The 27821-nt window shown below is 39.8% G+C and overlaps 2 protein-coding genes across 2 annotated transcripts; one reads left to right on the top strand and one right to left on the bottom strand.

The window, feature by feature from the left end:
- Window positions 1-788: 788 nt before the first annotated feature.
- chmp2ba (charged multivesicular body protein 2Ba) lies at window positions 789-13158 on the top strand. The gene is made up of 6 exons (XM_080038739.1): window positions 789-975; window positions 5508-5599; window positions 8434-8628; window positions 9736-9838; window positions 10125-10231; window positions 11477-13158. Exons 1-6 carry the CDS (start codon window positions 942-944, stop codon window positions 11588-11590), a joined length of 645 nt encoding a protein of 214 aa, XP_079894865.1. The 5' UTR covers window positions 789-941; the 3' UTR covers window positions 11591-13158.
- Window positions 13159-15450: 2292 nt separating this feature from the next.
- Window positions 15451-27456, bottom strand: pou1f1 (POU class 1 homeobox 1; the record flags this gene model as incomplete). The annotated part of the gene is made up of 7 exons (XM_080038429.1): window positions 15451-15691; window positions 15795-15855; window positions 16444-16608; window positions 17148-17423; window positions 24719-24820; window positions 25605-25766; window positions 27321-27456. The coding sequence occupies 7 exons, from the start codon at window positions 27454-27456 to the stop codon at window positions 15451-15453; spliced, it is 1143 nt and encodes a 380-aa protein (XP_079894555.1).
- Between the last annotated feature and the right edge of the window lie 365 nt (window positions 27457-27821).

Genomic DNA, 27821 nt, shown 5'->3' with positions numbered 1-27821 from the left:
TCTTCTTACAAGCCATTTCATGTTTGTGTGCTGTGACCAGTGCATGAACTGATTCACACTGCATGCAAAAACCCTGAAAAAAATTGGACGGAAAAGAAGAGAGAGACAATTAAAACATCAGTTGGATTAAATATGCTGTAAATGTGAAAAGTATAATCCATGCAAACTGTACAAGTGATAAGTGACCCATGTATGCAATATATATAGGCAATGGTAGCATATATTTGCTTGCTTTAGCCTTATCATTTAGCAAAAAGAAGACCTTTCTCTTTTGCCAATTATAATTTTATTATCAGTTTCTCTGCCCTTATGCTGCCTTCAGGAACTGCATGGAATATTGCAAATTAATGTATGTTTCGGCTACATGTACATAGGCTACATGTCTCATAAACTAATATTTTTTAATATTATCATTATTCGTATCATTGCAGTGACCACTATAATGCCAGTGTGACAATGGGGTTACATTTGCCTGGCTTTTCCTGATCCACCCATGTAAATAGATACTAGTGTCTAGGTTCAAACATACACTGTTGTGTATACTTGTTGTCATGGTGACATATTTTCTTGGTCCAGGGCATTCATACGGCCTGGCCTACAGTCTAACATAAATTGGACGGGCGCCATCACCGTGTTGACATTTACAATTTTAATAGTTGTCTACGATCAGACACACTTGTTCTGCTCACTCTTGTGCATTTTACGAGGTGCAAGTGAAGGCAGCGCGAGAGAGTCCCGCCGTGACGTCACGTGAAGCCGTCGAGAGTCAGTCAGCTGAGGGAGGAACTCTGACAACAGAAAGTCAACCAGGAAACAGGAGCTGCTAAACCGACCCTCACGCCCCGGTGTGACGGCTAAACGGCGGCGTAGACGATAGGAACCACACAGTTAGTCAGTGGAGAGTTGTTTATATCGTAATTAAGTCGGTACAAAGCAGCGACATGGCTTCCCTTTTCAAGAAGAAGACTGTCGATGGTAAGTTTTGCTCTGTGTAAAAAAAGCTAGCTAACTTGTTTTTAGCTCGGGTGTACAGACAGCGGTGTCATACCGTTTTAAATTAGCGTTCCCTCTCATAACGTTGTGTTGTTCAACCTGTTAGTCTAGTTGAGTGAGTCACCAAGTCACATTGGTACCTGAAGTCTAAAACCAGCGTTGAAGCGCTGCCAGGGGAACATAGCCTACCATTTGTGTAACATAGGCTATATGGCTACAGTGAAACTCTGAACCACAATGTTTGTTTTCCCCTTACTTTTTGAAAAAAGCGAATCGATAGCTATCTGTTAACGTTGGGTCAATGACATTTAGGATGAATGTGCCTGTAAAGCTACACTGACTGGCGCTAAGGTTAAGTCATTGTTCTCCACTGACTGTACAAAACAGGAAATAGGCTACACACTTGAATATTCATAAACTGTTTGTCAACAACGTCGATAATGCCATGTAAAATAGATATGAGCAGATGTAACATTTGTCTCAACTTTTACGTTCTGTCATTGTTTTTAATTTATTCAAGCCAAGTCCGAGAGCCAACTCAGTTCTATCTTACGCTATATTTTATTTCTCAGAAAGATATGAAATAAGTTAACAATTGTACTGAAGTGACTGCCTTGTAGTGCTCTGAAAAAAAAAATACAATAGTTTTGTCACAAACGATGTGATAAGAAATCTGCACTGTTAAAGAAAGGCTGTTTAAGATATGACATCATAGTCATGCCTTCTTTCTGGCTGGATGTGGTAATTGTAGTCCATAATATACAGGGATGTCAAAAATTCTTGAAAGCCGTTTTCATCTACATGTTTCAGTACTTTTCTCCAGGCTAGGCAATCACACTCACAAGGTCAAAATTAGGGAGAAAAAAAAAACCCTCTCTTTTTTACCAAATTTAATGAGTCAATTATTCTATTTCAAATACTGATTAGACATTGACTGCTAGGGCTTGGCTTTTAAAGAGGGAGGGCATATTTAAACTTCACTTCTTCTGGAAACTTATAGAGTAGCAGTAGGCATCTAAAAAAATATCAAAGTATGTTATCTTTAGGTTTTGAAAAGAGGCTCTGTTGGTTAAGGCAAATCTTTTTCACAGCACCGCCTTCCTACTCCTCCCCATCGTTGCCATTCCAGTTTCACCCATCCCTAGTACCATCTGCATACTGTACTTACTGTGTTAACTCCCGCTCCGTGTCAAACCTTTGTCAGGATTCTCAGCTGTGACATTTTTTGCAGTTGCTGTCTTTGCCTTCTTAATTTCATCTCTCCGGGCAAATAGTTTTCCATCGTTTTGCCCAGGGTCGCGGTGGTCTAAGTTGGTATCTGGTTATTTGGGCGAATGGATTTAGTGGGGAGTGGGGGGCGTTGAATCACACATATTTGTACGGTCGATATCCCTCCCACTTTGAAACGTCGGCGGCACGTCACCTTATACGTATACCTGACGTGTCGTGTCGTAGTTTCGTTGCACCGACTTGTCTTCTGGACCCAACTTCATGATTGCTGAACTTTACACACAGAATAAGCATTTCTCCACAGTTTCTAAATAGTCATATAGGTCATTATATGATGAGCCACTCATGACTATAGGGCTTTACTCAACTATTGCCTCTGCTGCTCATTCAAAGGTTTCTTAAGTCATTTCCCCTGTTTAAGAGAGCTTTTCCTCATCTTTTGATTTTCATTTTGGGCTTTATGAATAAAACTTGACTTGACCTGACATTTTTCTTAAAACTTTTTTTTAGTGCCTGACTGGTTATAGATTTAAAATGTCTACACAAATGTTATGTGCACATTGTAGTTTTTATTTTATTACAACATCCAAAATCACCTCAGAATTTAGACTTCTATTAATCTTATTTCGATTTAATGATTTATTTGTTTTCTTTCTGGAGATTGTGAAGGTGTGTGTGTGTGTGTGTCATGGATGAATGTGTGACTTCGGGGTCATACATTATCTCGCGTGTGTGTGTGTGTGGGAGGTTTAGAGCGTACTCAATATTGGTTGTGAGCTGTCCAAACACTTCTACAGTTTTTGAATTTTTTTTTTTGAATTGAAAATGTTTTTATTTCGAACAAGTAAACAATAAAAGACAAAAAAGCAATAATAAACAATAAAATAAATTAAACAAGTGGACAGTTACAATAAAGTAATATTTACACACAATGAAAACCACAAATGAAAATAAACTGTCTTACACTTGCTTTACCTGTTCGAAAAGGGGTGAGAAGAAAACTTATTTAATCTCACCCCTTCTCCCTGATTTATATCTATAATGACTATTGGCTTCCTTATTAGTGATATAATAATATTTCAAAAATAATAATACATATTAATATATATTAGTTTTCAATATGATACAATTTGTTACCAATTGCATATTTATCTAATAATATCGTCGTATTTATCTAATAATATTGTCAAGTAATCTTATAATAATAATAATATCTGATTAAACATTCAATATTATATAAATACCGTCAAATATATACAAATATACATACATGTAAACATATACACTATGTTAATCTTCATCCCTGTACCTTGTGAAAATCAATTCTTTGTATTTTATTTTAAACTGGTTAATGTTTGGACATTCCTTGATCTCCCCACTCAAACTGTTCCATAGTCTCACCCCACATATTGAAATGCAAAACGTTTTCCTGGTCGTACGGACGCTGTTCACTTTGAAATTACATTTTCCCCTTAAATTATAGCCCCCCTCACGATCACTGAATAATTTTTGTATGTTTAAGGGTAATATGTTGATTTTAGCCTTAAACATTATCTGTGCAGTTTTAAATTCCACCAGATCTGTGAATTTTAATAATTTTGACCGTATGAATAATGGGTTAGTATGATCCAGATATCTCACATTGTGAATAATGCGGATTGCTTTTTTTTGGAGAATAGTAAGTGAATGTGATGACGTTTTGTACGTGTTGCCCCAGACTTCTGTACAGTAACTGAGGTATGGTAAGACTAGTGAACAGTAGAGAATACGGATTGATTTTTGATCTAGAACCTGTTTTACTTTGTTTAATACATAAATGCTTCTTGATAGTTTTGATTGTACGTGTGTAATGTGTGATTTCCAACTGAATCTATCATCTATTATAACCCCAAGAAATTTATTTTCGTAAACACTTTCAATTTCAACTCCATTTATATTGATATTTATTTGCGTGTTCATTCTATAGTTACCAAATAACATTATTTTTGTTTTGCTTAAGTTTAATGATAGTTTGTTTTTATCAAACCATGTTTTTATTTTGCTCATTTCCCTATTGATGATTTCTTCTAGTTGTTTTAAATTCTCCCCAGAACAGAAAATATTAGTGTCATCAGCAAATAGAACCAACCTCAAGACATTGGAAACATTACAGATATCATTAATATACAGGATAAACAGTTTCGGACCCAGCACTGACCCCTGGGGTACGCCACAAGAAATGTCCAAACATGACGACGAACAGTTGCCCAACTTCACGAACTGCTTCCTTTTGCTCAAATAGCTTTTTATCCACTCCAATACTATCCCCCTTATTCCATATCTTTCCAGTTTATTGAATAAAATGTTATGATTGATTGTGTCGAAAGCTTTTCTGATATCAATAAATACTCCTACTGCATATTTTTTCTGTTCAATGGCATTTGTAATTTCTTCAACTGACTCTATTAATGCAAGTGATGTTGATCTGTTGGTTCTGAATCCATATTGACTGTTATTAATTAATTTGTGCTTTTCTAAGAATGTGTCCAGTCTATTGTTGAAGATTTTTTCTAATATTTTGGAGAATTGTGGAAGTAGACTGTGTAGCAGTAGCAGTTGACTGTGTTGGTATGAATTCTCAGTGTGCTGCTTGTTACTCTGTGGTATTTGGCATTCATGTGGGCGCACACTCGCACATGTTCACCATTAAGCCACTGAATGGATGTTTACCATTTCATCCAAAGCCGTGCAGCTGACCTGGTCGCTGGCCTTCCCAACTGCATTGCACACGAAATGCAGTGACGTCCGCAAACATTATCATCTAATACAGATATTTAATTGCATTTATTTATTTTTTTACCACTTTCTCTATAAAGGATACACATTCAAAAATCAAGAAATTGTAGATGGTGGTCCACAACCAAACCATACAGAGAAGGAGAAACAATCATTGTACTGCACATTCCTGCTTCTGCTCTATATGTGCACTTTCTGTTCGTCTGTCAGTTTGTGATTATGTAGGCTAATGCAAGTCATGAGTGATGTCAGATTTCCAGACTGTATTTATCTTATTACCACCACACATTGCACATGTTTAATTTAAACTGTTTTTCTTGGTTGGGAAGGTTCAAAAGTAAAAGTTCATCTGTGTATTCACATACATTTCAGATATAGTACACTGTCTTTTGTATTTGATCATTTTGGTACCTGAAAAAGGGACCTGGAAGTTAGGAATGTTGTGTTGTAGCTTTTGCAAAACATGAAGTCATCTTTCTTTCTTTGTTCCTTTCCGTCTCTCTCCAAAGACATCATCAAGGAACAGTCTAAGGAGCTGCGTGGCACTCAGAGACAGATCACCAGGGACAGAGCAGCGCTGGAGAAACAAGAGAAACAAATGGTGAGAACACACACATACAAAACACACCCAAACACAAACGGTCTGCTCTGGGAAATAAAATGATCTCTACAGCATTTTCCATACATTTCTACATTATTGCATCAATGCTTTATTGAGATCAACCCCCCCCCCCCCCCCTGCTCTCCCAACACACACACACACGCACACACATGCACACACACACACACACACACACACACACACACACACACACACACACACACACACACACACACACACACACACACACACACACACACACACACACACACACACACACACACACACAGCTAGAGATGCGTTTTACATCCTCTTCCTACCAGCTAAGATTGAGCCTGATTGGCTAATGGGTGTAATCGAATAAGCAAAAAAACTACGTGGTGTGGTGGCATTGCTTCAGGCAAGTGAGACTACACACTCTCTCTCTCACACACACACACACAAACACTCACACAGCATTATACGATAAGTGCTTCATTCACAGACACGCATAACATTTCCCCTCTCTGAAAGATGAAAGAGTACGACCCTGTCCGCTCCCCTCTGTTGTATTAAGTAAATATCACACAGGACATAATTACCTCCCCGGGGAACCAGATTTTTATTCCTCATTAATGTCTTCCGCTAATTAGTATTTTTTTTTCTTTTATAGAAGCTTTGTTGCAGGTTTTGAATAAAATATGCATTCGCAAAGAAATGGAAATGACCTACATTTCCTGTTTAGCACAATGATGCGTAAAAATGGCACAGGGCAAAGTTTATCCCCCCAAAAATCTAAGTACTTTTTAAGTCGAAGTGTTCATTTTCCATGTTGTTTTGTAGGACTTGCTAATTTAGGAAAAGAAAGGAAACAGGCAGGACAATAAGGAACATGCACTTTCTTCGTGGTGAGAGCCTCCCCCTCCCCCCCAAATAGAGGCTCAGCCCTCGGAAGCAGCAGACTACGGGTTCAAATCTGGCCGTGGCCGTTCTCTGCATGTCATTCCCCTCTCTGCCCCATTTAATCTCTGTCTCTCCGACCTGTCTAATAAAATGCCAAAAAATTATCTGAAAAAAAAGAGAAAGAAAGGTCCACCATCAGGAAGTCTTGACGTGCATATGTCCAAATTCTCAAAAATAATGTTTGGACACTTGGACTTAATGATGCTTAAAGGTTAGTTACGCTGTTTAATTCTTCTTTAAGTGGGGTTAATAAAAACACCTACTTTGTTTTTATTTATTTTTGAAGTCAAGCTGGTTTCAAGTAAATTTTTCAAAAAACACTTTAAACTGTATCACATTTAACATTTAATTTTTCAAAAAGTTGAAAATAAATATTCAATTGCTTGAAATTTGGCCTTGTGAAGCCAAAAAATACTTTGAACACAACCTGATTCAACCAAAATGTATGTCGCAAAATCTGTGCATTGAAGCTGCTGTCACTACATATTGCCCATCCGCTGTATATAAAACTTCTTTGGCCCATGCTAACATACATTAGGCGTCTTAGTTCCTGCCAGGCTGAGCCCAACTGCTTCACTATTCTGTCTTCCTCTATGTCTAGGAGAGCACTATCTATCCATCACACCCCTCCTCCCTCTTCCCCCTCCTTTCCTGACTGACAGTGCAGTAAATAAGACATTATAAGCTCCGCATCAGCAGCAGTCCCTCTGCTCTCGTATATGTCTCTTCCAAGCTAAAGCATTCATAGTTTTTTTCAGATGACAGTGCGGTTGACATTATTATTGTCACTGTGTATCTTTTTATTTCCTCCCACACCTACAGTATACAGTTTCTCTCTCTCTCTCTCTCTCTATGGGATTAATTGGATTTTTACAAATACGGACTGAACCCGATGCACCTGTTCTGTGCTTGTTCAAACATTAATAATTGATTGTTGCTTCCTGAAGATGCTTTTAGCGCCAACCCAAGAGATACACAAGACAATGCTGGCTGGGGCTGTTGTACAGAGAACTGCTAAGAGGCATGGCTAGCTTACTGTAACCTGCAGCTCCATTTGTGTCTCTTGGGATTATCACACACACACACACACACACACACACACACACACACACACACACACACACACACACACACACACACACACACACACACACACACACACACACACACACACACACACACACACACACACACACACACACACACACACACACACACACACACACACACACACACACACACACACACACACACACACACACACACACACACACACACACACACACACACACACACACACACAGACACACACACACAGACACACACACACACACACACACACACACACACACACACACCCTTTAGCATCTGTGTGTTTTCTGATGTTTACCAAAAGCTAATGGCATGTTTTGCTTGCCAGCATTGCAAGGCCTGATCCAGATGACATTTGTGTTTTACTATGTCTATATTTGCAAACACATTAAGTCTCTCGGGAGCTTTGTGGATGTATGGTTCTGTTTGTTTATCACACAAAGTGTGTGCATAATCACGCATGAATACTTGTTTTATTTGTGTAACGCCTTATATGGTCCAGGAAGAGGAACCCAAGGAAACACTTTGTAGGTCATTAGATCAGGATCACAGAAAATTAATTAACATGGTATACTTAACAAAAGCAGGACAACTTTTTCAGATGAATCAGATCACTTAAGAGGACATTTAAAATTCATAAATGGCGCCGATGTGGATTTTCCGTTCAGTAGTATGGAGCATGTCCGGTAAATGTACGCTCCATTAGGTTTAAATATGCTCAAATTCAGACACAGCTGAAGAGTTTTTCTTTTTAAGCATCAAATTCCTTACCTCTCATATTCTCCTCTTGCCCCTTCCAGGAGGCAGAAATCAAGAAAATGGCAAAGACTGGAAACAAGGAGGCCTGTAAGATCCTGGCCAAGCAGCTGGTCCAGCTGAGGAAACAGAAGAACCGCACGTACGCCGTCAGCTCCAAAGTCACCTCCATGTCCACACAGACTAAGGTCATGAACTCCCAGATGAAGATGGCTGGTGCCATGTCCACTTCAGCCAAGGTACAATCCTAGCCCTACTAACGTCCTATTCATACTCATTTTGACGTCAATTTGAGTATGTTGTGGTTGTGTAGTCGAGAAATGCCCGGATGAGTACTTACTTCCGAGAGGATTTTGTGTTTGGATGGATAGGTTACTTTTCATACTCAACCGCCCCACAATGCATTGCGTCTTTTCAAACGATGCTGAAGTTTTTTATTGCTTTATTATTACTATTATTGCTTCTGTATACTTCAGTGTAAACTGTCCAACAAATCTCGCATACACAATCGATTGTTAAGTAGACAGTATGTAGTATGTACATGTTGAATATGTAGGGAAGACACAAAAAGGCTGTTTCAAACATAGCCCCTGTCTCAAGGTTAACAAAATATCCCAAAACGTACTATTAACAAGTGCATGAAACAAGACACGCTATTGTGAAAAGCAATACTTTTACATTGTATGACATTGTTTTTGGGTTAATTGTTTATGATATATTTTCATTTAGTATTGTCTTTTTTTTTAAGGATGCATGGGTCAAAATCTAGAACTTAGATTAACACTTAAAAGGCCATTAAGACGTTTCATATTCACTATGTTCAACTCTCTCTTAGGAGAGTTAGGTGCACCCCCTGTTTTGCATATGAACCAGTTCCGCTGTTTACTGCTATCAATATTTAAGTGTTGTAATTATTAATGTGGGATCTGTTTTTGTTTAAAGCCAAGTGTTGTGGCGGCGTCGTTAATGAAGTGTGAGAGGTGGTAATTGGCTGGGAGCGATGTACTGTTCAGAGTCACACATTCGCAGAGACAGACAGGTCAAATATAATTAGGCTTAAGATTAATGGAGTGTGATGAAGTGAGTGAGTGTGTGTGTGTGTGTGTGGGGAAGGGGGTTGTTACAGAGAGGGGTGAGGATCTGTTAACTGTTGTATGTCAGATATACACAAAGTTTGTTTGGACACAGATGCACACACAGACAAGTGCAGCCTTCTACTCAGTTTATTCAATGTACTGTGCCACGCACGCTATCTTCCCACACTATTGGAAGCTATGGTCGACAACTACTCAAGTGAAATAAAAATCTATATTCATTCTCTAACCTTGTTTTTATTATGTGTGCAGACAATGCAAGCAGTGAATAAGAAGATGGATCCACAAAAGACTATGAAGACAATGCAGGACTTCCAGAAGGAGAACATGAAGATGGACATGACCGAGGAAATGAGTAAGAAAACATAGCACACACACACACACACACACACACAGACAGACAGACAGACGCACACACAGAAACACTCCTGCGTAATTTACAGGCTTGCCAGCATATATGGCAGGGGGGTTTGATGTGCGAAGACAAAGATGTAACGATGACTGACATGTATAAAAAAAGCATACATACGTATGTTTACTAGTTTGCTCTTAAGTTCAAACTGTGGCTATGACTCAATGCGTTTGACTTTATTGACCTGTCTGTCCATTTCTCCTCCCTCCCTTCCTCACCGTCTGTCCAGTCAACGACACCTTGGATAGCATGTTTGAAGATTCTGGGGATGAGGATGAATCCCAGGACATCGTCAACCAGGTTCTGGATGAGATCGGCATTGAGATCTCAGGAAAGGTGAGCCATTCAAAGTGATAGACATAAAACTAGTTTCTAAGGTACTTTAAGTCCATTGGCAATACCTGTTCCATTTATTTGTATTGAATTGTTATCACTACTTAAGATGAGAACATGTAGAAACATTCTTCTTCAGTAATATAGGAGTTAAAACATGAAGTTTCACTGCACATTTTACATGTAACTGATCTTTATGGAGTGCACATCCCCTAGCAAGATGAACTGAATAATAAGTGTTCTTCATGACTTTCACTCGACTTTTAGATTGTATTCCAGCTGCCGCATGGTGGGGCTAGCCCTCAGCTCTTCTAACTATATGTACTGTAGTCTGTGTTAGCTGCCTGTCTGCCCATCTGCTGGGTGTCTGGCTCCCCCTGGGGGGCTTCATGAGTTATTACCTCATAACACAATGTACAAAACCACAAATTGTCCCATAAAATAGCTTTAATTTGGTGGTGTGGCAATTATTTCCTGCTCAATCTGGATAAAACACTGAGAAGAGCATTCTCTGAATGCTCTGGTATCAAACAATTTCTTTAAGAAGCGAAACAATAAAAGCTTTTTCAATCAACCTTCGAGCTGAAAGAAATGTACAATTCACATAAGCTATGGTAGTTTGGGGACAAACTGACGTAATTAAATAAGCTGACAAATTGTGTCAATGTCACATGCAGTGGAATTATTATATTCAGTGTAATGTGGTTTGAAGCCTGAAAAGTTATGCTTCTGATTTTCAGCAAACACAGAGGTCACTTCTTAGTCATTTGATATGAGATCCGCACAAGGTGGAGACAGATTGTTGTAAGGCTTTCCAGTAGAAAGAAAAGCACTGACTTTCATTCAACTATAAATCAACAAACCTTCAAAGCCGTCCTTTTTAAAGGAGAGATTTCCAAAGTTTAGGATTTATTTCTTTCAACTACAGTGTTTTTTCTTGCAAATATAGGATGATTAATCCTGTAAAAATAACGCTCAGTAACTGACACCCAGTTATAGAGCTGAGGTGGGCTGTAGTACTGTAAATGGCAATCCCAAAATATTTATGTAAAATGAAATTGTTATGTGGAGTTAATGGGTTTTCAAATATAATTGACAGTAAGGGGGATCCAATGTGAACATATCTTACATTTGTCTTCAGAGTAACAGAAGGGAGCTGTATATGGCAGCCAGTCTTACAACAAGTACCAGCCTGTTTGTCTGTGTGTGTGTTTTCACTAATGGGATTTTTCTGCCACATGTTTCCAGATGGTGAGAGCTCCAGCTGCAGGAAAGAGTGTCCCCAGCGCCTCTACCTCCAAATCAGCCACCATCTCTGACGACGAGATCGAGAGACAACTCCGAGCTCTAGGGGTGGACTAAACGGCTCCGTTGTGTTAATGTTTGCATTACCAACCCGTGCAACATAATACCCATTGATACAGACTCTTTTACATGCATTGGTTTTGTCATTGTTCATATGCTACAGGTCCACACACAGACACATACACACACGCACACGCACGCACACACACACACATACACACACGCAAAGACATAGGAACACATACACATTGACATGTACGTCTGCAGGTTGCCTTACTTATCATAAGGGCATAACATCTGATCTATTAATGCATCTATTATATTTATGGAGGGGCCACAGCCTGAATGTGGACTAATAGCAAATGACCTAAAGAGTTCTTAGCCACAAACATGTGTTTACCCCAAACATATGTCTTTTATAAGGGGTACAGTTATATGTGACCTTGAAATTAGCTTGGGTTAAATTGGAATTTAAAAAAATCTAGTAATTAAGACAAGCTTAGGGTTTCTCAGTAAGCAGATGGAACTTTGTATTTTTCCTACTATCCTACTAGCTATTTACCTTCTATCATTGTTCCCACTGGTTAATTTAAAATGCAACAACATTTGTTTCACATCATCTGTGGCTAACTAGCCTCTACTCAATGTACATGACGTGCATTATAATGTGGGTGAAACGTTCAGGGGTTTAGGCAATAGTTATGTTATCATGCAAGTGAAAGTGCTTCATCACACAGCTGAGCTCCTCATCACACTAGTGAAGCAACTAGCAAAACAGATTATCATGTATTTTTTCCTTTAGGTGTACTGGACATGATGCAACCCAGACAGAAATATGCATGTGAAATGTATGTATAAGAGATGCCCTCGGGCTGGGGTAAGGCCTTCACGTCACTTGACAAATAATGCATGAGATGGATCGATCTGAGGGCAAGCATTTGATTTGCGCCGCTGAAGCTCTACAGACGTTTTGAGAAAATGCGATCAAACAGGAGAAATGAAAGAGAGTTTGGAATCTATTGTTAGATACTACTGAGTAATCAAATGAGTTTTCTTTTAGATCCTTGGCTGATGTTTGCTATTTCTGATTGTGTATCTTATATTGGACATGGGACAGTGACTGGCGACTGGTCCTGCAGTCCCTTTTCTCTTTCAGCTGCTGTGCAGTTACTGACATTAGTTTTTTTTTTTAAAGCTGCCTCACTCACAAACACACACACACTACATGTGAAAGTGTTTTTCCTGCAAATAACACTGTGACCCAAGAGATGAAGCAAACTCTTCTATACAGTGATTTGTTAATGTCAGCCGACATACAATTAAGTCTTTGTATTTTTTTTCTTCCCATATTGATTCTCATTGCCAAAACAAATAGAAAATGTTTTCATTCTCGCAGGTGTTTGGCCATGTACAATACATCATTGATTTTTTTTCCCTTTATCTTTAAACAGCCTGTTGAGGCAACAATGTTTTGACTGATTGTGTCACTGTTTGAGTGCAGTCCCATTGTTCCCACACTTTTTTAAATAGTGTATGTTTCTCCTCTTTGTTTCTTTTAGTCATTGTAAAGTGACTCTGTAACGGGTGTATGGCTTTTATAAGGAATAAAGTTTCTTGAGGTACAAGTTTGGTGAGCCTCTGTTCAGTTTTTCGTTCTTTTTTAATGGACCAGACTGGTGTTTTTAAAGGTTAAACATTAGAGGGATAATCAAGTCTTGTTAAAGTGGCAGCATTGGAGTGAAGCAGTGCAGACTTAAAATCAATTTGCACTGCATTATCTAGACTGTGATTAGTCATTGACATGTTGTTGAGATGAAACAATGAAGTGGTGTTCTCTGAAAAAAAGATTGAATACCAAGAGTCGATTTTCAATGTATCTTTAAGAGCAGGACTCTTTCCAGCTTCAGATGTTTGTTAGACCGGTACTAACACGCTTCTTAGTAGATTTATCCTACTCTGCATAGCGGGCCTATAACTTTTCCAGTGTGAAGCTTCACAAATGTGTCTGCAGTAGACTCGGCTGCATTCATTTCACCTGACAGCGCTCCATTTAGACAGATGCACATGAATCACGGTGGAAGCTCTGAGTTGAGGTGTCTTCTGGTTTTATTTATGAATACCCTGCGACACACCCATGAAGGACCAAACTCTCTCTCCTAATGTATGTATTCATAAGGGTAATATAATGACAGTAAAAATGAGAGATGGCTCATGGAGTTCTCTTTGAAACACAGTTTTTTTTATTGTCAGAAATGAATTAAACTGATTTATCCCTCAGCGCCTGGGAACTGAAAGATAATTGCTCAGTAGTACAAGTGCAAATTTCTGTACGCATGTCGCTCCGTCTCATTTGGTGGATATTCTCAATCAAGTTGAATGAAGGCACATTTCCCCACCCATCATTTCACGCAGCGTGTTAACGTGACATTCCAATTTTCTGCGGCACAAATGAAAGCTACCTGGTGTGAGTGGATGATGTATAAGGGCTGGATTTTTGTCTGGGAAGGAAGCTGTGGTGCTCAGCTTGCTTCTCCGCACTTCCACACTGACGTTTCACATTAGTCATGTACCCCAACCGGGTCAGAGTGGTGACTGGCTGATGTTCTTCTCTGTATGATACTTTGTCAAGGCAGCAGCAGCAACAACTACAAGCCAAACAGCAAAAAAAAATATGAAAAATGACATATAACATATAATGGGGAAACAGCAGACCTCGGATCACATTTTTTTGGTTGAGAAAAACGTCAAAAAAGTTTTTAGTGGTTGAACTCAACAAAATATATTACATGTCAAATAAATAGGACGTGGCAGAACACCTTAAATATATTACTGTTTGGAACAGGGCAAATATAACTTATATTAAAACAAACAGGTTGTTAATGAGAGGACACACGGGTATCCGCTCTACTCACAAATACACCTACTACTACTAACACAAATTGTAAACATAAATTGTAAAAGCAGAACATTTCATCAAGAGTAAAATAAGAACAATATTGCTGATGTCTGTTTTTACAAAGGCACAGTGCTGATCTATATCATCTATGCTCTGTTGCTGATTGGATTCAATTACATTTGGCTTGTTGTAATTAATATAATATCAGCGTGCATATCGCAAACAAGGCACAGCCAGGGTTCAGGACATTTAAATGTCAGGTCCGGTAAACCCAGTAGATCATACTGTATATGGTTAATGGAAACCCCTTTTCTTCACAGTTGAAACAAGAACATAATATGACAGGGACGAGGTTGCCCTTTGTCATTTACATTCTTTGTTATAATGGAATTCTTCCGGGACATTAGGAGATTAAAGTAGTGTAAAGAAACCTTTCTATTCAAGTGAATACCATGCATCCACGCTGCAATGAGGGATGTCTCATTAAATGCAACACACTTTGCTGGTTTGAACTCATGTTTGTATAGCTAAATTGTATTTTTTCAGGTTTCTCCATCAAATTGTATAAGTCGTCATCTAAACATTAAATTAGTAAAATCTTCATTGTAGTTGTTATCATTCATTCGGTTCCTCTCCTTAATGTTCAGTCACAGCGTCTCACTTGGTCCTGGAAAGATTTCTAAATTATAATTGATTAAACATTTTAAACACATTTAAAAAGGTGCTCTGAGGAACTTTCCATTTGTGTTCCTTATTGCACCCCCTTTGGACAAAAGCTTTAGTGCTTTTACTACACCAGCTGTAGTTCCTGGGTGAGTGTACCTAGGACAAAGGCATTGAGAAAAACTATATAACAATAACATTCTTTGCACTGATGGTCTTGTTTGCCGTTACACGTCATTTATGATCATCACAATTAGACTGTTTCAGAAATATTTAAAAAAGTCCCTCGTAGCACCTTTAACCTAGCTGTGGTCATGAAGGAGCCTCCATCGGACTAGAAGTGAATGTAAACCTTGAACTACATCATGGGTCTTTGCGTTTTGGTCATCTGTGCAATGCAGTGTGGACTGAGTTTGGTCAAACAGGAGCTGAGGTTGAGGCTGGTTTTGACCCGTTTCTCTCTCTGGCGTCTGTTGCAGAACCACACTCTGACCACCTCCTTCTCCAGATGAAGGCCTTTGGCGATGCGGGCTATTTCCTGGGATGACGGCTTGTTTTTCTCCACAAAGCTGCGCTCCAGAGCCTCCTTAGCTCCCAGGCTGCAGAGGAGAACAAGGGCAAGGGAATGAAAGATGAATTCTTGAACAAAACATCACTGTGTTGTGGTATGCAATGTGTCTGTGGCATCACATGTACAGATACCTGATTGTTGTTCTCCTTTTCCTCTTCCGCTCGTTCATTCCTATTTTATCATTGTACAAAGCTGCAGGAAGGAAAAAAGGGTATGTTGTTACAAAAAGAGAAAACAAAAAGCACAAAGCTGTAAAGGGTTTGACAGGCTACCTTTTAATATAGCAAACTAAAGCAAGAACAAAACCACCGCTGCCAGGCAGCTGAACGGACAGACCAAGGTAAAACAGTTGACTTTGCAACACTTAACACAGAGCGCACTCAGAGACAACCTCTCACTACCTCTGAAGGTGAGACAATGAGCAGCAGAGAGCACTGGGGTCTCAGGGCATATATAACTTCTTCACACCTGGGCTCAATTAGCCAATCAGTGCCACACACACCTGATTGCAGTGAGTGAATCAGTCACCCTTCTCACGGAGGCGACAGATTTCGTGCCCTCACAGGGCTGAAATCTTCTGTGTCCTCACACCTACATGATGTAATACAAGCCAAGGTTTTAACTTCATAATCATGCAAGGAAAGCTATAAGCTATGTATGGCTATAATACCTACCTACTACTACGTGTTACCTCACAGAGATGAGTCCAGGTGTCTAATTAAACGCTCTGAATGGAGGTTGATGGAGGGCAGTGGACACGTGTGTGTGTGTGTGACTCACCTCCTGCCAGCTCGGCTTCATCCAGCCATTTAGACAGGATGGCCTTGAGTTTGCAGGCGTTCTTGAAGCTCAGCTGCAAGTTTTCAAAGCGACAGATGGTGGTCTGGCTGAACTCTGAGCCGTGCACTGCAGCGAGCGCCTCGCCTACATTAGTCTGCGTGTAGCCTGGATGTCACGGTCAAAAACAGGAATGGAAAAAGACTTTATGAATACAAATAGGCAGACACATGTGTGGGGATGTAATTGGTGCAGCTGAATGGTGTAAATTGAAGTCATTATTATGATTGTAGGCATAACTAGCTATGGGAGGATAACCGGTTTCAAGAAATGTCATACACGTTCTAAGGTAATAGAACATACAGGATGTAAACATACAAGTTCATTAATGTTCAGACTTTTCCTGCATCAAAACCGCTTTAACTAGAAGAGAAATGTGTAGGACGTGAGCATGTCTCTAAAAAGCTTGAGCTGCTCACGTAAAGGGCTGCTTTTATTTCAATTTGTTTAGAATAATTCAATTATTGTTATCATACAAGTTTATTTATGTACAGAATATTATATATGCTTTTTTACCCAGTTATTTCAAAATGACACATCTGAGAGCTGTTATACCGTGATACCGTGAAACCTTGGTATATTTGCTTAAAGGTTATCATACCATCAGAACATCATATACCGGCCCATGCTTAGTCATAATACTCAACCCAGTTTGATCCTGCGTATCTTGAAGTCGTTAGCAAACATCTCCAGCTCTCGTATCTGTGGGGAGTCCATGGCGGGGGAATCTTCTGGCTCCCTCATGCCTTTCCTCTGGGCAGCGTCACTCTTCATCTCTCCCATCACCACACTGCAGGGGCCCCCGGGGGCCTCATCAGTGGAGAGGAAGGCAGAGGGCAGTGAGGAGAAACCATGGCTCAACGCGCACGAACTGCTGCTCAAGCCATGATCCGGAAACTTGTACAAGCAAGGAGTAAGAGACCCTGGAGAGAGAGAGATATGAGAAAGAGAGAGAGAGTAGGAACACAGAGAAAGCTTAATAGAGGAGTTGGTATGGAGTCACAAGGGAGACCCTCAACAGTCAGAAGGGTGCTCAAAGCAGCATGGCTACTTTTCCCACTGTATCCCGAGAGCCTTTCTTTCGACAGCACACAAAAGGTTTGAAATGCCCCCTGTGAGACACACTGAACTTCCGTGAATAAAAGCTACTGGAACCTGCAAGCCAATGTTTGAGTCCTTTAGTTGGTTCATCCTTCTGCTTTTATAGCCAATGTATTGTATTTTTGGGATAAATGTAAAGGGTAATAGGACTATCGAGCATTTCCTTTTCAATTTTTTATTGTGTGAGAAAATACCTTTCAGTACTGAAATAATTATACTGTATGTTTACATGAATAGAAAATATTTCCCTTGTCCATAGTAAGCCTCAGGCATTTATCTCTGTAGTTTAGCACACAATTCATCAGGTCCATTTGTTGCCAGCATACTCTTATCTTCATCCTCTGTTGCCACACAAACTTTCAAAAAGCCTATAGTTCACTGCTTTGTTTTTAAAGGTCTCTATTCCTCCTTATCAAACAGGTTTTTCCATACCCGTGTAACACAGCAAAGGCTATTATTTTTACATTTCATATTCACTTTTATCTCTACAGGTGGCTGTTAATGATACGTTGTTAGATGCAGTGGAGCTGGTGGTGGCTATATGCTAATCACAGTTGATTCATTGTGTTAGTATTGATGGTAGATTTCCATTGGGTGCATGATACATTTTTATTTGGAATACAATGTTTCTCATTTCGTCAGCACTCACAGCACAGCAGCAAAGGAAACAAAAACAACTACTGTATTGATCACGTTGACTAAAAAGTTAGTTCACGTTGACTAAAAAGTTAGTTAATATGCACTATACTGTGGGAGCAAACAATAGGCAATCTCATCGATCCCATGGAGATTGCTTGCTTCTGATAGTATCATTGACATTGCTGGAAATGTATTTCTAATGAGCAATGCAACACTCCCCTCTTGTGTTAGTAAGATTGTAGTTCAGTGCAGAGTCTGATTTACAAACGCAATAAAGAAGATTAAGGGAGATACAAATAGGAGGAGGTTCAAATGTGGTGGCCACAAAGTATCGACTGCCAGTTTATCATGTACACCTGGCCAAAACAAATTGAGTCTAATACACCACTTTATCAAATCCTGAAGGTTATAATGTTCCACATGTTAACATTGCATTGTGCTATATAGTTTCAAATAATGTGTCCAACCCCATGTATATAATTACGGAAAATATATTAGACGGTGCATACTAAATGTCCTAGAATAATGAGAGTTTACGAAAGGTTACAACTAATCCATATTGACCAAAGTTTCATCTTTTAACGGGACTGTGTTGGCAGGTCATTGGCTTTGCTCAGGGCGCCGATGTTAACATCAATACACTCAGTCAAACATGACAGGCCTATACACAATCCTAAAACTCCTTATTTAGATTAAGAATATGTAGCACATGGCAATATTTATTTTAGTTTGTTTGTAGAAACCAAGATGACAACTTTGCGATACACCCAACGGAATACAGTGGCACAATGGCAGTAAAAGCCTTCCCCGACCTCCATGTGCAAAATGACTGGACAATGCTGTCAATGACCTGATGGATTGTTTGGTCGGACCTATCCATCAGCTGGAGAGCAGTGTGGCAGATTCTACAATACAACTGTATGCACAGAGCCGGCCCAAGCCTTCATGGGGCCCTAAGCGAAATATGATTAGGGGGTCCCTCTCCAATATTAAAGACATTTTTTTTGGCATATTTATGCTTTATTGACAGTGCAGAGAGACAGAGGTGAAATGGGGCAGAGAGGGGAGTGACATGCAGAGAACGACCACGGGTGGGAATCGAACCCGGGTCTGCTGCTGGGCCCAGCCCGGGAGGGGGACGCCTTACCAACTGAGCTAAAGGCGCCCCGGTCCCTCTCCAATATTAGCGCTGCTGAAATTATATATTTTTTTTAATTTTCATTCACATTTTTTTACCCAGTGTTTTCCGCTAGTGCCTCCACTTTGCAGTTGTGTGAAAATATTAGACAGCCGAGATTCAGACCCTCCTAGGGGGGTCCGGGGGTATGCCCCCCCCGGGAGATTTTTTTAACCTTTTTAAAGTGAAATGCATGAATCTGGTAGCCTGGAAATCCAGACCCTGATATCTTGAACGATAGAGGGTCTGGCCACGATCATTAGTAATGAAAGATTTGAGTGCCGTCTTCCAAATCGTTAAGGGTCGAGGCCAAAGCAGTCTCAAACTCACACAACATATCCGCAGCCATATTTGATGTTTACTATCACGGCTTCGACGTCGCATGCACGTCACTGTCGTCATCCGGTTACGTCCTCCCCAGAGCACCATATAAAGGGCTCTGTCGCGCCCATATTAGATAGAACCAATTGAAACGTGAGCCCAGATTTCTGGTCTTCTTGATAAAGCTTCAACGGAGCGTGTCCAGACCAACACGCGCAGCAAATTTAATTTGCCAGCGCCTAGTGGCAGGTCTGGGAATGCCAGGCTATGAATCTGGTGCACTTTGAGAGGAAAAATTAAGAGGCTAAATCTGAGAAATGTTGTGTGAACAAATAATTTGGAGACACTGGGTCATATGAATTAGAAGCTATTGAAGAAGGACACATGGATTTTCCATAAAAATATTAATATAAAATAAAATATTATGGAGGGTCCTCTGGGTTGGGCTTGGAGCTCTTTTTCTTTTACGGGACATATTTCTCTGTAATATAATGAATGCATTTAAATGCAGTGAGAGGAACGAAGCAAAAGAACTCTGTTGTCCAGCTACTGTATCTTTTTTTCCATAGACAAGGCTGAAATAGTCTATAGACTATACACAGTGCATGGGCAACTGAGGGCAGCCCCAGTTCCAATTGTTTTTAAATAAACTCAATACATGGATGTGAACGTGACATGATCAGATAATTTCGGATTACCTCCCAGATGAACTGATTACATTTTTAGGCTATTAATTATCTAGACCAAAACATTTTATTCCTTTTTTTGTATGATAACTTACATTTGCATAATATGATGTTAATATCAAACACACAAACTATAAAAAAAAAAAAGGCGGTCGGGGGCCCTAAGCGACCGCTTAGTTCGCTTATGCCTCGGGCCGGCTCTGTGTAGGGGAGAACGGGGTAAGTAGGCACACTTTTTACTCTAATGAGAATTGCTCATCACCTAAACATCTTTCAATAGTCATTCCTACATTAAATTGAAGCTTAAGGTGTTGGCTTGAAATGTGTACCCCTCACTTTTTCTATCTTATTGTAATAAAGAAGAAATTAATCGTCAAAGACACCCTTACACATTGTGACAACCAACCCCATCAAGGGGTCGGTTGTCACACACTATGGGGTTGTTTGTCACAATGTTATCTTAATGGGAATAATCTTAAAAAGAAGACGAGAAAGCAGAACTAAATTTGAACGTGTAATTGCATTGTCAAGTTGACAAATAGGCCTACATAACTTACTGTAGCCTTGGCAGCTGGTCTAGTTTGGGATGCACTGGGTTGTTTTGATTTTGTTTCCCTTTTTTCTTTTGCATGCTAGCTGCCTTTTCCTGCTCTATTCTCTCCTTCTCTGGGGTGTCAGTGAGGACACAGCTTGACAATTTCTTTCGTTATTGTGTTCCTTTTCTGGCTGCAGCCTTTGGATAACATGTGACAACCAACCCCCCAAAAAATTTGACGACCAACCCCAACTTGAATTTCTTGCTAGCATCAAGGCCAACAACCATCTAACTAATTAGCTTGCTAACCACAATCTAAACTATAGTTTACCCTTCACACTTTTTATGGGTAACAAGTGTTTTGTTATAAACCCATTGTGTAAAAGCCTAGAAGAAAAATACTGAAGGGCTAAATATTTTCAATTTGACATGAAAAACACAAACAGTCCTCTCAACTCAAATTCAGCAGTCTAACTCCAAGGAAGACTAGGTGACCTCTGACCCCAATTGTGGATATTTACATACCAAATTTTCACAGACAGCGCCTTCTGGTTCCGAGATATAACGATTGTGACAACCAACCCGTGTGACAATTTACCCCGTTCTCCCAAGTGATTTTTCTGTTGTGCTAGCTAGGGAGAGGTTGGACTCACATTCTTTTAAAGGCCTACTTCACCGGTTTGAATATGAAGGTGTATTGAATTCTGAGATCCTATGTAGTATAAATGTGCGAAAATTTTTTAAATCGGTTCATCCTAGCCTGAGAAAAGGCAGAAAGAGTGTTTTTTTTAACCCTATATTTCTCTTTCTCGTGACATCACAGAAAGAGAAATATAGGGTTAAAAAAAACGTACTTTGTAAATATTACTGTGATGTCACAGTAAAAGACATCACAGTAATATTTACAAATATTTTTTGCACATTTATACTACATAGGATCTCAGAATTCAATACACCTTCATATTCAAACCGGTGAAGTAGGCCTTTAAGTCTCTTCTTAAGTCTAGTAGGTAACATCTAGGAACAGTGTTTGTCTACCTTCCTGCAATCAGCTGTCTTTTCCAAATCCCTTTTCCAGTTTAATGGGCTGATCTGTCAACTGCTGTATACATCAATGTCAGAAAAAGGGAGTGAATACTACTCTATATATATAAAAAAAGTATCACTACACCTTATAGTTAAGTATAGGCGAGGAGCGGGTAATCTTTCGAATAAAGACTATTTGCTCCAACACGATATTGAGAACAACAACATATTTTTAGGGCATGGATGATTCCCCCGGAGGCATCCTGTTCTCCACCATGTTGGAGAAATGCCTGTCCAAAGCCTGAACTGAAGTCCCATGGGGAGTGTTCTGTGTTCATACAGCAATGCTGCTGCAGTTGTTAGTGTGCTACGCAGACAGACTGGGTAGCAAGCCCCTTTCATAAAATATAAGGGCTTAGTGAGTTGGTGAAAGCCTGTGAGTACTTGGATGAAGAGAAGAACCTTCCACTGCAATACATGTGCAACACCCACAGTGTGTGGCAGCATCGACGGCTTCACGCTGAGCAAAGATACAGTAGAAATCAATCACACTTACAATGATACAAAATGTATACTGTAGTAATTTTTTTTCATCATCATATACATTTGTTGTAATAGCAGACATCTTAGCAAACAGTTGCCTATTTATTTAGCATTAGTTTGGAGTCATGTTTTAGGCTACCTGATAAATGTTAAAGGTGGAGTTTGCGACTCTGAAAAATGCGTGTTGTTAAAATCACCGGATGTCAAAATCAGTGAATATCTCCTCGCGATCCGCTATCTGTCCATACAGTTTGTGCGCTAAAAAAAATCCAGTACATACACAGCCTAGGTTCTGTAAACAGGCATGTTGCTAGCTACGGTTAGCCCCCTTTGTTTACACATCCTTAATATAGATACCAGTTTACAGAGCGTATAGGGCCTAGGCTGTGTGTTAACACTGGATTATTTCCCCCAGCACACTCAAATATGGACAGGTAGCGGATGATGATTTTTAAAAAAAAAGTGATTTTGACTGTGCCACCCAGAAACACTGACCCCACCTTGAAGTCCATCATGTTCACTTTCAAAATGCTCCACTGTGTGCCATTTTGTGATAGGGCAGTTACCATACAACTGGTTTTATCAGAGCGATTATTCTGAACACTTGTCCTCATGCTAAATCAATTTGCCCACTGTGGCCGGGAACAAGCTCTATGAAATAAAGAAAGATATAAACCTTCTCATATCCGTGGGGAACCACAGAGTTGCTATCTCTCTGTGGGTTCATACATCGACACCTTATACATTTCACTTTAGTCATCTGATCCACCACCAACATAACAAAAATTAATTAGCGGGCATTTCTATCTAATGCTTTTAACTGCTGTCGTGGGACACTTTGAACACGTTTTATTTAGTGATTCTTCAAATTCAGTTTCTAACACAATTGATATACCTGATACTTAACATCTTAAAGAAGTGTTTTACACAGTTGTATTATTGTTAATACCTCCTCTATTTCAAGCTAATCAACCCATATACCATTTCCCCTACTTTTCTAAGGATGCAGACAAAACTATAGCTGATCCTCAAACAAGGTGACCGCTGTGGTTTGTGACACTTTCAATTTGTCACTTGACTTGCAGGGGTCTACCGAAACTGAGATCATGAAAGTGACTAATTTGACCTCCCCTGATGGTAATAAAGGTAGCCGGCTGTTTTATTTTAATCCTCATGTATTTCATCACAGCCTTTTGACAGTGTAGACCACACCAGTTTTATTGGACCATTTATAGGAGTCGCCAGAGAGGATGTCACCGGGTTTACACTTGAGTGGTTAACATCCTTCTTTTTAACAGCCTTGTCCGTTCAAATGAAGCAATCTTATTTCCTCCGCAAATGTTAATTGTTCTGTGTCACCAGGGTTACATTTCAGCTCTTATTATTGTGCTTCTGTATTTGGCCCCAAACTGTAGTTAAATAATCCCTTCTTTAAAAAAAAGAAATAGATTAAGAATTAGATCCCTTTAGTCCACTTCAGACTTTGAAAGGATTTCTTTTTATGTCCTAATTTCCTAGTCCATTTTTTTCACTTTATCTATTATTTATTTTTTATTTCTAAATTCTCCAGAAGAAAATGAATATGTGGGACAGCAGTGCAGTGACATCCTGTCTTACATATTCTACTTGTTGGAGGTGTCAAAACTGGTAGTTAGTATATAACTATTATCAAATGATTAATACATCTGGATTTAAAATAAAATATATCACAGTTAAAAGTTGATGTTTTTGATTAAAATTAGTCACAGTCAAAGTTATAAAATCTGATTAAAAAAAAATCCAACCTTAGTCATTATTTTAAAATGATTTATATTGAACACTCCGCTGCATCAGGATTGTGTGTGATTTGATCAGTTGTGGTTGACAATGGCCTGGCAACATGATCAACCCAGGGTCTGTCATCATGTTTTGATTTCGATGTAGCTTATTCCTGATTCCTGTCATGTGCTTAAACATGGGATAACGTGTGAAGCCGTCTTTGACAGTTATGTCTAGCAAGTGCACTAAAGAGCTGAAGAGTTAGGCGAGGTAATCAAGTCTGAAATTGATTTCAACTGGAGGCAGATTTAAAATTAAACGAGAATAAACAAACCGCTCAATTCATTGGTTTTAACTGCAGGGCAGGCGAGGGAATGTGTGTGTGTGTGTGTGTGTGTGTGTGTGTGTGTGTGTGTGTGTGTGTGTGTGTACCTTGCAATGGATTTCCACTGCTCACCATGTTAGGATGATGAGGAACACCACATGTTTGCAGGATACGAGTCTGAGAAATACTGGCAGAGAGCATCTCCTGAGCTACAGAGAGAGAGAGAGAGAGAGAGAGAGAGAGAGAGAGAGAGAGAGAGAGAGAGAGAGAGAGAGAGAGAGAGAGAGAGAGAGAGAGACAGACAGACAGACAGACAGACAGACAGACAGACAGAGAGAGGCCACATTATCATAAACACCATGATCATCTCCATGTATATTTTAATTGTCATTGTCTGCACGATAATCATCATCAAAACCTATCCCAGTAACACTTTCAGTATGTGAGGAGTCTGACAGTTTTTAAGTGTCCATGAGTGACACTCTGCTGTTTAACTTCCGTCTGTTCCGTGTATGTTGGATACATTACTTTATGTTTAGTATGCAGATTGTGTCCAGATAATGTACGTCCGTGACTTGAAATGATTAATTTAGTGACAGGCCCTCTAAGCCTATCAGTTCTTAAACTCAATTTCAATGTGGCCAAATTCCAACATCAGTGCTCATACACTTGACAGATTAATGGGACCTGATTTGATTGAATTGTATAAATTTTTTTTAAAAACATAGTCATGGGCAAATATAATCCCTTATATTTGATCAGTGAAATTGTGATCCATCCCATCATCAGTATCACTCTCACCAGTATTGCTGCTGTCAAAGCATCAGTGTGTAACCATCAGCATATTGTCATTACAATAATTAGAGTTAAGTTAAATAAAATAAATGATTCATTGACTAACATAATTGTTCATGATTATTGTTGATTAACTAACAGCTCAAGATGAACGACAGTCTTGCAATAGTTGCCACAAATACCATCACCGACACTCACCTGCCATCATGCCATAGGTGGCCTGCTGGTTGCTGTAGTGACATGGGGTGACTGGGTAATGTAGGCTCGGGGGGCCGTTGCCGAGAGCGTTGCCGAGGGAGGACGTGGACAGGTGCATGTGGGAGCGCTTGGAGGACTGACCCAGGGACAGCCCCGATGATACTGATGGAGACACACACACATGTATGTGGTTACAATCCGGATCTGATCTGAGAACAGGCCAGCTTTGTAAATACAGTTTAGACGAGTGAGTTTGACTAATACGGGGCCTTGAGAAATATGCTATTTTTAAATCAAAGCTGTTAAGTGTTGATTGATGATATATTTGAATCTGATTTCATAGCAAGCGACTTCCTCACGAAATGTCCAATGCCGAAAGTGGCATTTTTACAAAAAAAGACAATATCCCCCTGGTTCAGACAGACCTGAGTGGAATACATTTAATACATTTATTTTTTCAATAGATACTGGAGAGAAATGTCAGCTACCGTGGAATTGGATGCTTGTACTATAAATACAGTCAGAACGTGACAGGTATCCCTACTTACACGCCCCTGGTCCCCAAAAGGTGGTCTGAAATGAGCCTACAAAGGAAACAGATTTATCGGCAAAGGACTTTCATTTTCTTTCAGCTTGGTGTTCACTTCAAGAAAAAATGGCACACGTCCTGGTATTAAGACGCACTCTGAACCTATATTTGTTCTTCTGGTTTCACGTAAGGGATATTCGACCAAGGCTTACGAGGCTGTCTTAAACATCATGCCCATAATTGGACCTCTTTCATCATTTCACGATTGACTTCTTTTTCCATTCATTTTGGACGGCCACATTTTTGCCCATGGACTAATTGGACAGGAAACAAATTAAGACCATAGTCAAAAAATGTGTTGCGGCAAAGCGACGCACAGTAGACTATTGACAGGGAAGAAAAACATCAATTTGACAAGATATTTTTGAACCTGCTGCTGTATAAACGTATGGTATGACTAATGTTCTGCATGATCCAGTCTTAACCAGTCTAAGCCGCAACAATCAGCAGGCACTTAAACCCTCCAGGAAGTTTGCCTCACATAATACTGCTCCATATAGTGGAAAACAATACTTTGGGGGAGTTTGTCATACTCACAGCGTATCCTCAAGGCAATTATCCATTGAGTAGAGACAGCTGGGCCAAACCAGCTGATTAGACACATTTACATATTTTGGATAGGCTTTGAATAAATACATTTTTTCAGTCCCATTTATTCTTGCTTGGGAACACAACTATGCCTCGGTAAGGAGGAGGCATCAGCAGGGGGGTGGTGGTAGTGCTTGGGTCAATTAGAAGTATATAATAGGAGCTGCTCTATGAAGGGCATGACTCACCTGACTCAAATGGGACTTCCTATAGATTCAATAGTGTAGTAGTCGCTCACTGTCATCAACACAGGCACATCCCTGCAACTAATCCTACTCCATACTTTGTCAAAGAAACATCGCTACACTATACCTTTTCTGAGGCGGAATATTCAGGTTATTGTGTTGAGAGCCTTACTATCCTTACTCAGGGACCATAAACTTCTACTACCATCTTAACCTTGCAAGTGAGAAAGCTTTTTATTTTCGCAGAGCTAAGGAGAAGGCAGAAAAGGTCAAGCACGCAAGAAGAATAGCACGAGACAAAATAGAAAAAAATGCATACAACATTACAGGACGGAATAGGAGTGCTGGGTTTACCTGCAGAAACCATGCTGTGAGTGTGGGAGGTGGCGGGTAGGCAGTCGGAGGCAGAGGCATGGTGCATTAGGATAGGCAGTGGGGAATCCCCCATCAGCGGGCCAAAGGAGTCCACTCCAAAAGCCTGGCATGCCATTATTCTTCTCTTCGATGATCACAGATGGTAGACTGGTAGCTTGATGGGGATCCCTGAACTGTTTTTTGTTTTGTTTAGCTTTGTCTTCTCTGGCTCTTTAATTGTCTGTTTTTCCCGTTGTGTGTCTTTTCTTGTCTGGTCCTCTTGAAATTGGTTTCTCTACTCTTCTCTGGTCTTTTTTTTTGACTCTCAATCCAATCTGCTCTTTATTCTTCCACCATCTTTCTCTTGTTCTTTCCCCCCCCTGGCTTTAATCAAACATTCTTCTCACTCAAAGGCACCTGGGCATATGCAGTGAGAAAAACTGTGATAGGTTACCTTTTACTTTTTCTTTCACCCCTCAAAGATAAATTGATGTCGAGCTT

The sequence above is a fragment of the Ammodytes marinus genome, assembly GCF_949987685.1.
Source record: "Ammodytes marinus genome assembly, chromosome: 12".
NCBI classification, from domain to species: Eukaryota; Metazoa; Chordata; class Actinopteri; order Uranoscopiformes; family Ammodytidae; genus Ammodytes; species Ammodytes marinus.
This window is presented reverse-complemented; position numbering and strand designations above follow the sequence as displayed.

Bases quoted from the DNA above. Each gene is read 5' to 3' on its own strand.
- chmp2ba (XM_080038739.1), top strand. From the start codon at position 942: ATGGCTTCCCTTTTCAAGAAGAAGACTGTCGATG. The intron at 5,600-8,433 runs GTGAGAACACAC...TGCCCCTTCCAG, and splicing joins AGAAACAAGAGAAACAAATG to GAGGCAGAAATCAAGAAAAT. The intron at 8,629-9,735 runs GTACAATCCTAG...TTATGTGTGCAG, and splicing joins CCATGTCCACTTCAGCCAAG to ACAATGCAAGCAGTGAATAA.